General features: G+C 38.9%; 1 protein-coding gene across 16 annotated transcripts in view; it reads right to left on the minus strand.

Moving 5' to 3' along the window:
- The window catches only part of XRRA1 (X-ray radiation resistance associated 1), an 86,185-nt gene that overhangs the window by 13,422 nt on the left and 54,287 nt on the right, over positions 1–18,476 (minus strand). For 10 of the 16 annotated variants that reach the window (XM_074372622.1, XM_074372630.1, XM_074372624.1 and 7 more), the window contains 2 exons: positions 14,641–14,681; positions 11,347–11,472 (listed from right to left, as the gene is read on the minus strand). The exons of 1 other annotated variant lie outside the window; for it this stretch is intronic. In XM_074372622.1, the coding sequence (XP_074228723.1) occupies positions 11,347–11,472; positions 14,641–14,681 (167 nt within the window). The remainder of the gene's footprint in view (positions 1–11,346; positions 11,473–14,640; positions 14,682–18,476) is intronic. 5 more of the 16 variants (XM_074372626.1, XM_074372625.1, XM_074372634.1 and 2 more) reach the window with 2 other exon arrangements.

Raw genomic sequence — 18,476 nt, forward strand, 5'->3', positions numbered from 1 at the left:
CATACCAGAAAAGATCTTCTACCACAAAAGATATAAAGAAGGAACTATGATGAGATTGGTAAGAGGGGCGGAGCTGTGATATAGTTAAGTCCCACACCTCCAGGTCGGTGACCCACTAACAGAAGGATAATTACAATTGCAGAGGTTCCCCCAAAGAAGAGGTCTGATTTCTCACATTGGGCTCCCCAGACTGGGGATCCAGCACCAGGAAGATGAGCCCCCAGAGCATTTGGCTTTGAAGACCAGCAAGGCTTACTTTAGGGAGTTCCAGAGGGCTGGGGAAAACAGAGACTTCACTCTAAAAGGGCACACACAAAATCTCACACACTCCAGGACCCAGGGCAGAAGCAGTAATTTGATAATCGCCTGGTTCAAACCTACCTGCTGACCTTGGGAGAGTCTCCTGGAGAGGTAGGCGGATGGTTGCAGCTCACCCTGGGGTCACAGACTCTGGAGGCAGCAATTTTGGGGGCTCGTTCTACTGCATGGACACTGGTGCTGGCAAGCTCCACTGCAGAATCTTCCCTCTAGCTTATTAGCCCCAGGATGAAGCCCTGCCCTAGCCCAACAGTCTGCAGACACCAGTACTGGAATGCCTCAGGCCAGGCAACTAACTGAACATGGACAAAGCCCCACCTACTAGCAGACAGTTTGTTTTAAGAACCCATGAGCCCAGAGCCACCTTTGGATATGGCCCTGCCCACCAGAATGCCCAGGACCAGGCGCCCAAAATTAGGGCTCAGAAACTAGACCTGAGACCATAGGATGCAGCCCCACCCACAAGTGGGCAGACGCCAGCCGCAAGAAAACCAGAGTCCTGCAGCCTGTGGATCAGGCCCACCCAACAGCAGGCCAGCACAAGCTTCAGGACACCTTGGACCCTGTAGCCATATCCCAGGACCCAGTTCTGCCCACCAATAGGCAAGAACTAGCCCCAGGACCTGGCTTCACCCACCAGTGGGCATGCAACAGCCCAGGGTCTCCTGGACCCTGACTACCCACTAGTAAGCTGGACCTGGGCCCTCTGGGGTTCTGCAGTCAGCAACCTCATGACCCAGTTCTACCAACCAGCAGCCGGCAGCTTATAACCATGGCAGGGCTTGTCAACCAAATGGACTAGGGGTGAATCAAGTCTACCAGACCGCCCACATAGCCTGCCACAACAGAGCCCTCATGGGGGAACCCCTAGAGCATACAGCTCTGGAGAGGAGAGGATAGTGTGCTGCTGGGATGCACAGGACGTCTCCTACAAAAGGACAATTCTCCAAGGTTGAGAAACATAAACAACCTACCAGATACATAAAAATAAAAACAGCAACTTAAGCAAAATAAGGCAACAGAGGAACATTTTCAAAATTAAGGAATAAGATAAAACCCCTGAAGAACTAAGTGAAGTGGAGATAGGCAATCTACCTGAGAAAGAATTCAAGGTAGTGATCATAAAGATGATCAAAGAACTAGGGAGGAAAATGGATGCTCAGAGCAAGAAGTCAGAAGTTTTTAACAAAAAGTTAGAAAATATAAAGAACAACCAGAGATGAAGAATACATTAACTGAAATGAAATATACACTAGAAGGAATCAACAGTAGACTAAATGATATAGAGGAACAGATCACTGAACTGGAAGTCAGAGTAGTGGAAATCACTGACCCTGAACAGGATAAGAAATGAAGACAGCTTAGGAGACCCCTGGGACAACATCAAGCACACTAATATTCAGATTATAGAAGTCCCAGAAGGAGAAGAGAGAGAGAAAGGGGCTAAGAACATAATTGAAGACATAATATCTAAAAACTTGCCTAAGGTGGGAAAGGAAACAGACATCCAAGTCCAGGATGTGCAGAGAGTCCCATACAGACTTAACCCAAAGATGAACACACCAAGACACACTGTAATCAAAATGACAAAAATGAAAGATAAAGAGAGAATATTAAAAGCAGCAAGGGAAAAGCAACAAGTTACATACAAGGGAACTCCCATGAGTCTAGGAGCTGATTTTTCAGCAGAAGCTCTGCAGGCCAGAAGACAGTGGCATGATGCATTTAAAGTAATGAAAGGAAAAAATCTACAACCAAGAATACTCTACCCACCAAGGCTGTGGTTCAGATTTGATGGAGAAATCGTAAGTTTTACAAACAAGTAAAAGCTAAAAGAGTTCAGCGTGACCAAACTAGCTTTACAAGAAATGTTAAAAGAATTTCTCTAAGCGAACAATAAAAGGCCACAACTAAAAACATGAAAATTATGAAAATAAAAAGCTCATCAGTAAAAGCAAACAAACATAAAGGTAGGAAATTATCCACACACCAAGCTAGTAGGAAGGTTAAAAAACAAAAGTAGTAAAATCTCCTGTATCCATAATAGGTAGTTAAGGGGTACACAAAACAATTAGATGTAAAACATGAGATCAATAATAGTAACTCTGAGGGGAGGAGAGTACAAAGAGTTGTTAAAATGCATTTGAAATTAAGAGATCAGTCACTTACAACAATTGTGTATATATATAGAAGGTGATATATAAACCTCATGGTAGCCACAAACCAAAAATCAGTAAGAGACACAAACAAAAGAAAAAGCAATTGAAACGTAACACTAAAGATAGCCTTCAAATCACAAGAGAAGAGAACAAAAGAAGAAAGGAACAAAGAATACCTATAAAAACTCAAAACCAATGAACAAAATAGCAATATGAACATACGTATCAATAATTACCTTATTGTTTATATACAGTTTATTCAGCAACAGTGTTATCTGTAAGAGTTCAAATTCTTTAACAATGTCCATTTACCTTACAATGACTATGTTTGACTATTTCTGTTCTACTTAACTTTGTATTTGACTTTTTTTTTTATTGTAGTCAGTTTACAATGTTGTGTCAATTTCTAGTGTACAGCATAATGTTTCAGATATACATACACATAATACTCCTTTTCATATTCTTTTTCATTTAGGTTACTGAATATAGTTCCCTGTGCTATACAGTAGAAACTTGTTTATCTATTTTATATATAGTAGTATCTTCAAATCTCGAACTCTCAATTTATCCCCTCCCACCTCCTTTCCCCACTAGTAATCATAAGTTTGTTTTCTATGTCTGTGAGTTTGTTTTTGTTTTGTAAATAAGTTTGTGTCTTTTTTTTTTTTTTTTTTCAGATTTCACATATAAGTGATATCACGGTATTTTTCTTTTTCTGGCTTACTTCACTTAACATGATGATCTTCAGGTCCATCCATGTTGCTGCAAATGGCGTTATTTTATTCTTTTTTATGGCTGAATAGTTGTATATATGCCACAACTTCTTCATCTAGTCATCTGTTAATGAAGATTTAGGTTGTTTCCATGTCTTGGCTATTGAAAACAGTGCTGCTATGAACACTGGGGTGCATGTATTTTTTCGAGAGTTCCCTCTGGATGTATGCCCAAGACTGGGATTGCTGGATCATATGGTAAGTTTATTTTTAGTTTTTAAAAGAATTTCCATACTGTTTTCCATAGTGGCTATACCGAACTACATTCCTACCAAGAGTGTAGGGTTCCCTTTTTTCCACAGCCTCTCCAGCATTTATTCCTTTTTGTTTTTTCAGCATTTATTCTTTGTTGACTTTTTAACGATGGCCATTCTGACTGGTGTGAGGTGATACCTCACATATCAATAATTACTTTAAATGGGAATGGACTAAACGCTCCAAACAAAAAACACAAAGTGGCTGAATGGATACAAAAACAAGACCTGTATAAATGCTGCCTACAAGAGACTCACTTCAGATCTAAAGACTCATACAAACTGAAAGTGAGGGGATGGAAAAAAGATATTTCATGTAAATGGAAACGACAATAAAATGAGAGCAGTGATACACATATCAGACATAACAGACTTTGAAACAAAGGCTATAATGAAAGACAAGTAAGAGCATTATATAAAATAAAAGGATCAATATAAAAAGAGGATATTATACCCATTAACATATACACACCCAGTACAGGAACACCTAAATATATAAAATACTAATAGACATAAAAGGAGAAGTTGATAATAACAGAATAATAGTAGGTGACATTAACACCCCACTGATATCAATAGACAGATCTTCCAGACATAAAATCAATAAGGCAACAGAGGTCTTAAATGACACAATGGACCAGTTGTACGTAATTGATATCTATAGGACATTACATACAAAAAAAATAGAATACCCATTCTTTTCAAGTGCACATGGAACACTCTCTAGGATAGACCACATACCAGAATTAGTAAAAGAAGAACAAACAAAACCCAAAGTCAGCAGAAGGAAGGAAATAATAAAGATTGGAGAGGAAATAAAGAGAGATTAGAAAAAAATAGTAGAAGGGATCAATGAAACTAAGAGCTGCTTTTTTAAAAAGATGAAGAGGATTGAGAAACCTTAAAAAAAAAAAAAAGAGAAAATACCTAAATAAAATAAGAAATGAAAAAGAAGTAATAACAACTGATACAAATACAAAAAACATGAGAGCATACTATGAACTGTTATATGCCAATAAATGGGACAACCTAGAAGAAATGGACAAATGTCTAGAAACAGAAATCCTGCCAAGACTGAGTCAAGAAGAAACAGACAATTTGAATGGACTGATCACTAGAAATAAAATGGAATCTTCAATCAAAAAAAAAAACAAAAAAACAAAAAAACCCAAAAAACCCCAAACCTCCCAGCAAACAAAAGTCCAGGACCGGATGGCTTCGTAGGGGATTTCTACCAAACATATAAAGAAGAACTGATACCTATCCTCTCAAACTTTCCCCAAAAAACTGAAGACCTGAAGCCATATAACTCTGAGAAGAAAACATAAATTGTAGCAATATTTTCATTGACATAAATTGTAGCAATACTTTCTTGGATCAGTTTCCTAAGGCAAAAGAAATTAGAGCAAAAATAAGCAGATGGGACCTAATTAAACTTAAAAAGCTTCTGCACAGCAAAGGAAACCACTGACAAAACAAAAAGGCAACCTATGCAATGGAAGAAAATATTTGCAAATGATGTGACCAACAAGGAGTTAATATCCAAAATATACAAACAGCTCATATAACTCAATTATCAAAAAACAAATAAGCCAATTAAAAAATGAGCAGATTTGAATAGATATTTTTCCAAAGAAGACATACAGATGGCCAACAGGCAAATGAAATATGCTCAACATGACTAATTATTAGAGAAATACAAATCAAAACCACAACGAAGTATCACCTCACATCTGTCAGAATGGCTAACATCAAAAAGTATACAAATAATGAATGTTGGCAAAAATGTGGAGAAAAGACAACCTTCATATGCTGTTGGTGGGAATGTAAATTGGTGCAGCAACTGTGGAAAACAGTGTGGATATTTCTCAAAAAACTAAAAAGAGAACTACCATATGACCCAGCAATATCACTCCAGGGTATAAATACAGAAAAAACAAAAACACTAATTCAAAAAGACACATGTACCCTAATGTCATAGCAGCACAATTTATAACAGCCAAAACATGGAAGGAACCCAAGTGCCCATCAACAGATGACTGAACTAAGAAGATGTAGTGTATATATACACAATTCAATATTACTTGGCCTTAGAAAAATGAAATAATGCCATTTGCAGGGATGTGGATAGACCTAGAAAATACTATGCTTAGTGAAATAAATCAAAGACAAATATTATATGATAACACTTATATGTGGAATCTAAAAATAATACAAATGACTATATATGCAAAGCAGAAACAGACTCACACAGAAAACAAACTTGGGGTTACCAAAGGGAAGAGAGAAGGGAGAGGGACAAATTAGGGGTATAGGATTAACAAAAGACTATATATAAAATAGATAAGCAACAAGAATACACTGTACAGAACAGGGAATTACACTCATTATCTTGTAACAACATATAATAGAATATAACATGCAAAAATACTGAATCACTATGCTGTACATTTAAAACTAACACTTGTAAACCAACTATACTTCAGTAAGAAAAAAGAAATATGAAGACCTAACTTTGTCAAGATTTGGATTAGATATGGGCGGGGAGAAGAGATGTACAGGAGAATGAAGTTTCAAAGATGACAACCAGGTTTTGGCACAAGTACCTGAATGGAGTCAATAGTTCAAGTAACTCAGCTATTGACTAAGATAAGGAAACAATGGAAGAACATCAAATTTGAAGGGATAAAACCACTAATTCACTTTGGATATGTGTACTGTGGAGGTGCCTTTTAGACCTCCAAGTGAAATTGAAGTAGGCAGTGGATACACTGGTCTGTGGTACAAAGGAGTTTTAAGTTTGTGAGGCACTGGTCATGGGCAAAAGGTATGTGAGGTCAGCCCTAGGGAGAAAACCCAGAGTAGAGTAAAGGGACTTGGAGTGGACCTTAAAGGACTCTGACATTTGATCATTTAGACCAGAGGTCAGCAAATCTTTTCTGTCAATGGCCAGATAATAAACGTTTTTAGGCTTTTCAGGCCATAGCGTTTCGGTTGAAACTACTCAGCTTTGCTGTTGTAGCACAAAATAAGCTGTAGACCATTCATAAGCAAGTAAGTGTGGTGACTCTTTTCCAACAAAACTATTTATGGACTATGAAATTTGAATTTTATATAATTTTAATGTGTCATGGAGTATTATTCTTCTTTTGATTTTTTTCAAAACATTTAAAACTGTATGAATCACTCTTTGCTCAAAGAATACACAAAAACCAGGGTCGGCAGATATACCCTATGGGTTAAATCTGGGCCCCTATCTGTTTAATAAGGTTTCATTAGAACACTGCCATGCTCATTCATTTACGTACTGCCTTTTGTGCTACAAGTGCAGAGTTGAGTAGTTGTGATAGAGCAATATATTTACTATCTGGCTCTTCACAGAAAAAACTTGGGGACTTCTTATCTAGACTTTAGAAAAAGAGGGGAGGAGGATAACTTACAAAGAAGACCAATATGTATTAATAAATGACTATATAATGGTGGTTAGAGAGGGTGAAGGGTTGCTTTTGTGCAAATCAAGGAGTCAAGAAGCAGTCATAACAGAATGGAAGATGAAGAATTTAATTTTGTCAGGATGCAAAATTCCATCCATCCAAATCAGGCAGCTAAAAGTTGAAGTTACAATTAAAGTTGGCTGAAAGTTGGGGAACCCTCCTACTCTGTTGGTAGGAATGTAAATTGGTGCAGCCACTATGGAGAAGAATACGGAGATTCCTTAAAAACTAAAAATAGAGTTACTATATGATCCAGTAATCCCACTCCTGGGCATATATCTGGAAAAGATGAAACTAACTCAAAAAGATAAGTGTATCCCAATGTTCACAGTAGCACTACTTACAGTAGTCAACACATGGAAGCAACATAAATGCCTCTTGATAGAGGAATGTATGAAGAAGATGTGGTGTGTATATACATATATGATATATATGACATATATATATGATAGAATATTATTCAGCCATAAAAAATGAAATAATGCCACCTGGAGATCTGATATATACAGTGTATAACAGATACATACTACTACATATAAAATAGAAAAACAACAGGACCTACTATATGGCACAGAGAACTATATTCAATACCTTGCAATAATCTATAATAGAGAGGAATCTGAAAAAGAATATATATACGTATAAAACTGAATTACCTTGCCGTACTTATGAAACATTGTAAATCAACTATGCTTCAGGAAGGAAGGAAGGGAAAAGGAAAGGAGAGGAGAGGGGAGGGGAGGGAGAAGAAAGAAACTGGTAGAAAGTTGAAAGATACCTAGGGTGTGTATATCATATTTCTGTGAAATTAAGTACCAGCTGAAAGATACAGGCTTAGGATTCTGTCTGATACTGTAAGCAGAATTTGGCCATCAGGCCAGCTTGTTCCTTACAAGGTTGGTTTAATGCCCCTGGAAATAAATTCAGTTTCCAATGACACCTTGAAATTTCTGCCTAATTTTTCACTGGGTTAAGATGAATATAGCTTAATTTGTCAAATTTATGAACTAAGTAAATATTAAAGGTACAGTGAAAGTGATTATTTTTTGGCACAAAATTACTAGATTTTTTAAAAATCTTTTTTTAACATTTTTTATTGATTTATAATCATTTTACAATGTTGTGTCAAACAAAATTACCAGATTTCTGAGTGAATATTCTAGATGAATAGTTCTGTTTGAAGGCATAATTGGTTTTAAAGTTTGAAACTTTGATAAATTGAATATTAATTTCAACACAGGCAGCATGAGTACTCCTTGACACAATCCAAACATCACTCATTCATCTAACAAACTTACTAAGCACCTATTGTGTTATCAGTTTGAGATGATGAAGATATAGCTGTAAGCAAAACAAAGCCCTAGTTCTTAAAAGAACCTACATTCTGGAGGTAGACAACTGATAATAGACAGAAAGATATATGTTAGGTGGTAACTCTCGTAAAGATAAATATTTAAAACCTCAAGTGAGAATGTAGAAAAATGGAAAGATTGCAGCTCTCCTCCTAACAAGATAAAAACTAAATAACCTACAGCATCGCAGGTTTTCTTGAGTCCAGTGGAGAGCTAAGGTCTCAGGGCAATCAAGTGGCCTGAAATCTAAGAAGAGGAGGCATATCCAAGGGGGAACAGGACACGGACACTGGCTCACCTACAGCAGAGTGTGGGAGGAAGAGATGGTGAATGCCATACAAGCATTTCAAAAGAAATCAGCTAAAATTTTTAGTGAATTGCTAAAGGCCAAGTGTGGGCTAGAGTAAGAGAACAGAAGTGAGAGCTGCAGACACAAGGGGAATTCACACCCACTTGTGGATGAAGGGCTGAACGCAGGAAGAGAGACTGGAGAAAGTCTTCCTTGGGGTGCAGGCCTGGAGGAGAAGAGCAGCTGCCACTGTAGGAAAGACAGGAAGCCTTGCCAACCCTTCTGCCTAGTGAACAAAAGCCTAAGTTGCTGAGGAAGATCAGTAAAACCTGTGAGGGCCCAAGGCTCTGCATTCTGGGGGAATTAAAACCTGATACTCTTGGGGTAGGGGGGTGGAATACAGCCTGGCCCATTACATAGAGGTTACCTACTGCTGGGAGAGGGACAGAACCACTAAGAAAGGCCCATCCTGCAGACAAAGGAACACAGGGCCTACCTAAGACTGAGGCTGGGCCCTCCCATTGGCCCCCTACCATCAGGCTGGCAAGCACTAAGTAACAAGCAAAAGCAGTCTACTGCTGGGGGAGGAATAAGAGTGTGGAGATAAATTCCTCTGAGGTGTAGGAACACAGAAAAGGCTGCAAGATGAGGACAGAGCAGAAACATAGAAAAATGCTCTGGCATCCCAGTGAGAATCCACTACATGCTGTCTCAGTGAGATGGACTTTAAATACAAAGCTATAAACATGTTGGAAATAAAAGGAAAGAAAGATATAGCATGCAAACAGCAAGCATAAGAAAGCTATATATCTATACTAAAATCAGAAAAAACAGACATTAAGACAAGGAGTATTATTAGAGGCAAAGGAAAATAAGTCATAACAATAAAGCATCAACACATCAAGTAGACATAAAAATTCTAAATGAATATGTACCTAAGCTTCAAAATACATGCAGCAAAAACTGACAGAACTAAAGGGGGAAATAAACAAATCCACAATCATGACTGAAGATTTTGGCACACGACTTTTAAAAACTGACAGAACAAATAAACAGGACAATAGTACAGGAAAGATCTGAGTGATACCATCAACTACCTTAACAACTGATATTTATAGAACACTGTCCTCAAACTGCAGAATACACTTTTTTTCCTAAGTGTACACAGAACGTACACCAGGATAGAATATAGGGTGGACCATAAAATAAGTTTAAATAAATTTCAGAAGAATGAAATCTTACAGATTATGCTTTCTGACCACAAGAGAATTAAATTAGAAATCAACAAATGTAAGTTATTGAGAAGATCCCCATATATATGGAAATTAAACAACCCACTTCTAAACAACCCATGGGTCAAGAAAGAAATTACAAAAAATTTTAAAATATTTTTAAAATTTTTTTTTGGGGGGGAGGTTATTAGGTAAAAATATTTTAGCTGAATGGAAAACAAAACACAAATCACAATTTGTAGGACGCAGCTCCACTAGTGCTTAAAGAAAAAAAGTTTTACATGCTTATATTAAGAAGAAAGGTCTAAATCAATGACTAAAAAGTAGACTACTTAAGAAACCAGAAAAAGAAGAGCAATTAAACTCATTGTGAGTAGGACAGAAATAAAAGTTACAAACAGAAATCAATGAAATGGAAAACAGACAGTAGAAAAATCCAGAGAAACCAGCAGCTGGTTTATTTTTTTTTAAATCAATAAAGGGGATAACTTCTATTTTGAATCAATAAAATTAAAGACACAAATTACCAGGTTCAAGAATGAAAGGAGGATCCATAATACATCCATGGGCCACTGATTTTCAACAAGGGTGAGAAGACCATTCAATGGGGAAAGAACACTCTTTTCAATAAATGGTGTTGAGAAAACTGCATATTCACATACAAAAGAATGAAAATGGACCCCTATTTCACAACACATATAAAGGTTAACTGAAAATGGATCAAAGAACTAAATGTTACAGCTAAAATTACAACTTAGAAGAAAGCACCTGGGGAGTTTCGCTATGCCAACCTTTTGCCTGAGAAGGAATGTAAGCAGAGTTCCTTCAAAGCTGCCTGCATTTCACACCTGAGTAGGGCTCAATCAGTGGGGTTTATAGGAAGTTTTATAGGACGTGGCTTTTAGAAAAATATGTTAACATGAAACATGTTAAGGAAACACATGTTAAATCTGCCCCATGGACTTTACATCTGCTGCTCCCTGAGGCTAGAACTTTTCTCACTTCACTCTACCCTCACTCCTCACCTCACTGAACTCAATGATTCCGATCTCAGCTTAACCACCACCCTTGAGAGATCTTCCCTGATCCCGAGCATTAGGTTAAGATCCCATGACATACTTCATAGCACTACGAATGTCTTCATACCACTAAGCACACTTATATTGTGATCATTTGTCCAGTATCAGTGTCCCTGTAGGTGACAAGCTTTACAAGGGCAGAGGGCCAATCTTTCTTTGTACACTGTATCCCCAGCGCCTAGCACAGAGCTGGCATATGGGAAATGTTAAATCAATATCTGTGACTGAATGGACTCCTGCCTGGCCTGCACTCCCTGCACTTCCCCCACGCTGAGAATTCCCGAGCCTACATTACTGCTGATGCAGGGAATCAGAGCGCTGGCTTTCAGGCAGAGAGGCTCACATCCAACCCTCCCAACTGTGCTGGAGGAAAGAGGTAGAGAAGCAGAGAGTCACCTTGTTGTAGGCCAGGTTAAGGTACCTCAGCTCTGGGAAGGGCGGGGCCAGCGTCTGGTTCCTTGCCTTCAGTGACTTCACAGGAAGAATCTCGAATATGGGAGGAAGTGCACATACCTTGCTTGTCTTAGAAAGAAAAGAAAGTCAGAGTCAAAGTGCCCTTATGATAAAGAAGGGGACCAACAGACCCATCCTAAGGAGTGTGGTGGAAAGAATGACTGACCATTCCAGAGAGGCTTGGCCAAAAGAGACATCTAGGGTCATAAGAGGAGACACCACCAAGGGCCCAGAGTTCTGGCTCCAAGTTCTCTGATGTCACATGATGAGCTAGTTTTCTGGCACCCAAAATTCCAGTTTCAAGTTCTCTGGAGCCAAAGGATAATACAGCAGCGAGGCAAACATCAGAGATTCTTTGCTCTCAGTTCCCACTTTCTGCCCTACAGTGGCTTATCCTAAACTGGGCCTTCTACACAGTTGGGCTAAAATTTCTCCAGAAGGCAAAAGGGTAGGTGCTTGCATTGTTAAGGAGACTTTTCCTTATGAGGAGACAGAGAGCAAGAGTGACCTGAGCCTTGAGCACCTGATTTGTTGGGCTAGTCCACATCCTACAGTGCAGGCTTTTCATTTCAGGAAGAAACAACAGCTAAATCCTGGATGACTTCATCCAGGCCTTGGGGCCTGGATGTGGCCAGTTTATCTGGGTCACTTGCAGGGTCATGGTCTCTCATCACAACCCAGCCTGCCTCTGGGTCAACATGTTTGATCAAGGAGAAAGTGGTAATTGCTGGATTAACCATGCCTAACTCAGTTCACTCACTGATTCCTTTGAATCAGCTGAGTTAGATGCAACCAAAGGAAATTACCGGGAAGATGCTTGGCTAATGGGTTATCTGGACTGGGTTCAGGTAAACTAGTTTCTGTTCTAAGTTCCATTAATTGCTGTGTAATCTTGAGCAAATCACTTAAATTTCACTTGTTCATTCAATGACCATTTGTGGAACATCTACTTTTGGCCAAATATTTTGTGTCCTCTTGGAGTCCAACTTGTACAGCCACAAGTGAGACAGGTGAGTCATGGGTGAGAGTAAAACAAAAACCAGTGATGGTGCCTGGGAACTTATATGAACTTGGAAACTCTCCTCTAAAGGAGATCCAAATGCAATCTCCAAGAGGCCAGAGTGGAATTTGTGGCAATCTGGTAAGGCATTCTCCTCAACTGTGCAATTCCCTACCTGGAGTAACGCTGTGTGAATCAAAGGAGGCAAGTCCGACTGGAGCACAGAAATGTAAAAAAGCCAGACAGGCTTGGGTGGTATCTAGCCCTGTCAAGGGGCAGGGATGTCCTGACCTGAGGGCATGACGCTGGCTCTGCTGTGGACAGAGAGGGCCCTGTCTCAAAGGGGGGAATGCATCTGACCTAGACAGAGAGAGGCCACTTAAAGTTTCAACCATTCAACTCAGTCTCTATATTCTTGGATGCCAGACAGTTGGAGTCTGAGCACTGACCAATCTACCAATTATCTCTGGCTTCTGTGTCCACAAGCCCCTCTATCCCTTATGTATGCCCTTTTGCAGTGTGACCCTACTGCTCCTCCTATTCAGACGTAGAGTCTGTATCTCTACCTCCTTAAGACCAGACTGGCTGCTGTATAATAAAAATTTTGTCTGGTCTTTGTCCTGAATTCTTGACAATGAGCTTCTAAAACCCTTGGAATCTTATGAGTGATAGGAATGTCTGTTATTCATGACCCCTTGGATCATTCCTGAGTTCATGTCAGTGAGATGACTTAGGACGGATGGGAGCTGGCCATACCAGAAAGACAACCATGTGATTAGAGGATTGGGACTTTGAGCCAGTCTCACCTCTGGGGAGTGGGGCAGGGGTTAGAGATTGAGTTCAATCATTTCCTGTAGCTAATGGTTCAGCTGATCATGCCTATGTAATGAAACTCCAATAAAAGCTCTGACACAGAGGTGAGCTTCCTGGTTGGTGAAGACAACAGATGTGCCGGGAGGGTAACACACACTGGAGCCCTCCTGGACCTCGTTATGTGTCTTTTCATTCGTCTGGTCCTGATTTGTACCCTTTATAGTAAAACTGTAACCAAAACTATAGTGCTTTCCTGAGTTGTATGAGTCATTCCAACAAATTTTTGAACCTAAGGGGGTCATGGGAGCTCTAAAATATATTGCTAGTAGGTCACAAATATGAATAGCCTGGGGACACCCAAACTGCAGCTAGTGTCTAAATTGGGGGCAGTCTTGTTGGGGACTGTGCCCTTAACCTGCGGGATCCCTGCTAATTCTAGGTGGCTAGCATCATATATGTACTGCAGTGTTATACTGGCCTTATGACTTGCTTTGACCAATACTTTGACCAACAGAAAGTACCACTGTTTGAATTTCAGAGCACTGCTCTCTTGGAATTCTAATGCCATCATGCTGCAAAGAAGTTCATGATGAAAAGACAGCATAAAGATGCCAAGCCATGCCAGCTATCCACGAGCCCAGCCCCCAGATAACCAGCCAGTTGCATAAATGTGCCCTGGCTAAACACCAGCAGAATTATCTAACCAACCTAAATAACTGTGAGAAGTAATAAACTGCTATTGTTTAAAGTCAGCATTGTTGGGTTGGCTTTAAGTGGCAATAATGTAACAATTGATATAAGTTCTCACCCAGTTACATATGCGGGAGAAGATGAACTGAGCTGCTTCTCAAGGATGCAGGTTGACTAACTGTACAATGGTACTTCTTACTAACAAATGAATAAATCAACATTTAGTTAGTACACCAGTCTTTGTTGAGCTTGTTTAGTGAGCATCTACCCTGAGAGAAGAGCCAATTTTCTGTGCTGACAAAAATCAAGTATCTAAGTCTGTGGCACCAAGGATTAGACCCTGGATGGTGGTGTATTTGGCCAGGATCACTCTAGTTATGTGGGGAAGGTTCTTGTTAAGGAGCTGCTGAGCTTCATCTTGGTGGCAGCCTCATTTCAATGCCAGCTTGATCACTTGAGGCAACAATCATTTCCATTGAACAGCATCTGAGAACAATGGAAGCTAGCTCGTGGGCAGTGTGAGGTCAGGACCTGTCTGCTGAGTCCATTCCTGTAGCCCCATAGACCAGCGCAATACCTGGCACATGGTAGGTGCCCTGTAAAAACGTGTTCGGTGAATGCACTTCCTCAGTGTGATATATATAAGTGCCTCTCATGGCTCCATTAACTTATTTTTGTATATTAAAATTAATGCTTTAACTCAAGGACACAAATATAAAATAGGCAGTTCCTACCTCTGAGGTTGAAAATCCAGGATAAGATGAGAACACGACCTCTGAAATAGAAGAGAAACAGAACGAAGGTTGGTGACAGCGCTGACTGACTCCCAGAGAGGCCAGGGTCTGGTTCAGCCATCCACTATATATATGCAGCACAGTGTCTTCTATTAGGGTCCTCAATGGTCCTCAGCTCCAGTGCTAATTGGGAAGAGGTACCAGCTATGACATACGTCAGGTAGTAAGCCCTTTGCACTAAGAATCAAATTCAAGCTCCTTGGCCAGGCCTCTAAGGCCCTTCCTGATCTGGCCCCTGCCTACTTCTCCAATCTTATCTCATGCTACCCTGCCCCTCACTTACTATATTTCAGCCACAATGACGTCTTTCTGACTTTACAACATGCAAGCTCTTTCTAAACTCAGAACTATTGGGTAGTTAGCACTGGTTAGAAAGCAAACCTACTGTCTTAGAAGAAAGAAATGTATACAAAAGATATTCTGTCAGAGGATTTGAAAATATTATTTGCTGTATCACAGAAACAGAGGGTGTTAAGACAGTGAATTCAGGAGAGAGAAGTAGTAATGGGGAAGCTGCAGAGTGACTTCATTCTTGGGACCATCAGACTAAGATGAGTCAATTAACAGCTAAGTTCAACCTAGTAAAACAAAACACCTGCTGGGACTGGATCCTGTGCAGGGACCACTCACCTTTGCCCTGACTAACAGGATCCCTTCCACATATTAATAATATTATACTGAGAAAGGCTACATGACAATGAAATCATCAATAGTAGGGGTGGAACATCACGTGGCATAAATAACTTTTCCTAAGAAGAGGGTCTGGAAGGAATTGGGGGAAGGTTTGTGCAAGGAAGAAAGCAGGAGTTAGCTGGAGGATGGGCCATGGTCACAACTGTGGGTGCTAAGCAGTGGCCCTCTGGGGAGACAGAGAGGCCCCACATCTAGAAAGATAAGCTGAGGTACACTCTGAACTCATGTCCTGGGCCCCACCCACATTTACAGGAAGCAACTCCAAAAACTAGAACCTGCACTCCAAGGTTCAAATTGGGGCCTGTTCAAGAGAAAGAAGGACAATCAAGCATCTCCTAATATTTGAGGAAAATTAACATTAGGAAAGAAAGTTTTGAAACATTACAGAACTATCATCTGAAAAAAACAACAGAGTTTAAACAAAAGAATAAAAACTTTAACATAGAATAATTAGTGTCCTCCAAGGAATTCAAAAGGCTATTTCATTCTTAAAACAAAAATAGGTTATTACAAAAGAAAACTTAATAATTTTGTAATTTTAAAGTATGATAACCAAATAAAAGACTTAATGTGCTGAATAGAAGAACAGAACCATCTGAAGAGCTAATTCATAAAATGGAGAATGTAAAGGAGAAAATAAATAAAAAATTTCCAAGATGAAGAAAGCCACATGGCCTTGACTAAAATAACCATTAAAGTGCCCCAAAAGATAAACAAAAAAGAATTGCACACCTAGATGCATCTTAGTAACTATTTCCAAAGGATAAAAGGGAAATATTAAGAGATTCCAGGAAGCAAAAATTAGTTTCCTACAAAGGGATGAGAATCAGACTGGGATGAGACTTCTCACTGGCAACAATGGATCTGGAGGGCAATGGAGTAATATCTTCCAAGTTTTAAGGGAAAATTATTTTAAGGCTAGAGTTCTCTATTCAACAAACTAACATTCAAATATGGTAACAAAATAAAGGTAACTTTGGATATTTTATGGACTGAGAAAATCTACTACATGTAAACCCTCTTTGAAAGTATTATTCAAACAGCAAAATGAAAAGCAATACCGAATAGGAAGCTATCTTTGTCACTACGAGAAGGGAGATGTTTCTTAAATAAGAATCCAAAGGCATAATTCGCAACAACATGGTTGGACCTACAGATGATCACACTAAGTGAATAAGTCAGACAAATATCATATGATATCACTTATATGTGGAATCTAAACTATGATACAAATGAACTTACCTACAAAACAGACTCACAGACATAGAAAACAAATTTACAGTTACCAAAGGGGAAAGAAGGGGGAGGGATAAATTAGGGGTTTGAGATTAGCAGATACAAACTACTATATATAAAACAGGTAGACAAGGTCCTATTGTATAGCACAACTATATATTCAGCATCTTGTAATAATTGCTGTACACCAAAAACTAACACAACATTGTAAATTAACTATATTTCAATAAAAAAAAAGAAATCAAAGGCCTAACCATAAGGTAAAATTGGATAGATCTGGTGTTAGGGACTGAATTGTGTCGCTCTCACCAATTTGTATGTTGAAGTCCTAACCCACCCAGTACCTGAGAATGTGACTGTATTTGGAAGCAGGACCTTTAAATAGGTAATTAAGGTAAATATGGCCATTAGGATAGACCCTAACTCAATATGAATGGTCTCCTTGTAAGAATAGGATATTAGGACACAGACAACACAGAGGGATGACCAAGAGAGGATACACAAGAAGGCAGCCATCTGTAAGCCAAAGAGAGAGGCTTCAAAAGAAACTAAACCTGTCAACATCTTGATCTTGAACTCGTAAACTCCAGAACTGTGAGAAAATAAATATCCGCTGTTTAAGCCAGTCTGTGGTATTGTTATGGAAGTTGTAACAAACATTTCGCTAAATCAAAATTAAGAATTTCTCTTCAAAATGTCATCTCTACCATTACAGATGAAATTAACAGATGGGTGATGACAGGATAAAAGAATTTAAAACTGTCAAGGGATATAAAATAGCAATTCATAAAAGTTGAAAACCAAATAGCTAAGTAAATGAAGAAATAGTTAACATCACCAATAATTAGAAAAATGCAAATTGAAACAATGAAATATCAGTTTACACCTACCAGAATAACAAAACTCAGAACAATTAAAAAGCTGGGGAATATCAAGTGCAGGCAAGGTTGTAGGGAAACAGGAACCCTGGTCCACTCTGGTGTGAGTATACATTAGAGCCACCATTTTGAAGAACAATCAAATCAGGTGGCATTTATATAAACCATGTATGTGTATACTCTGTCATCCAACAATCCTGCTCCTAGAATAAATATTCCAGAAAAACTCTGGCACAGGGGTGTATGCAAGAGACATACACAAGGTAGGCAACCTAGGTGTCTATCAGGAAGGGAATAGATGAATAAGATGTGGTTACAGCACAGTGTGGAATATTACGCATTTGTTAAAAGGAAAGAACTGGACGAGCATACAGTAACAAGGAAAAATCTTAAAAACAGTCGTGAGGGAAAAAAATTAAGTAGCAGAATGAGCTCAACAGCATATTACCATTATATAAATCAGAACACATTATACACAAAATAATACATTTTACAAAGATACATCCATATATCCAGGAAAGTATACCCAGCACAAACATAGATATTTATATGAAAATGGGAAACAAGAGTGGAGATCAAGAATGAAGAAAAAAAGAATATGAAAATGAATATATGTATGTATATGTGTAACTGGGACATTGTGCTGTACACCAGAAATTGACATATTGTAGCTGACTGTACTTCAATTAAAAAAATAGAATGAAGGAGAAAAAATAAGAGGGCAGGAGGAGCTTTGTACAGACTAAAGATTACACTGTGCTAATAACCAGAGTTTTATTAACTCAACTCTCTGCTCGTTAAGTTACACACACACACACACACAATGAGGAATCTAAGAAAGAGTAAGATTTGAGATATGAGCAGCTGTGGTCCCAGAAGCCAGTAAAACTAATAAGAGTTCAGTTTCTCAGTGTAAAGAGTTGTTGAGTAATTTCAAATATTAAAACCACTCAAATCATTATTAGGGTT

Source organism: Camelus bactrianus, chromosome 10, assembly GCF_048773025.1.
Source record: "Camelus bactrianus isolate YW-2024 breed Bactrian camel chromosome 10, ASM4877302v1, whole genome shotgun sequence".
Taxonomy (NCBI): domain Eukaryota; kingdom Metazoa; phylum Chordata; class Mammalia; order Artiodactyla; family Camelidae; genus Camelus; species Camelus bactrianus.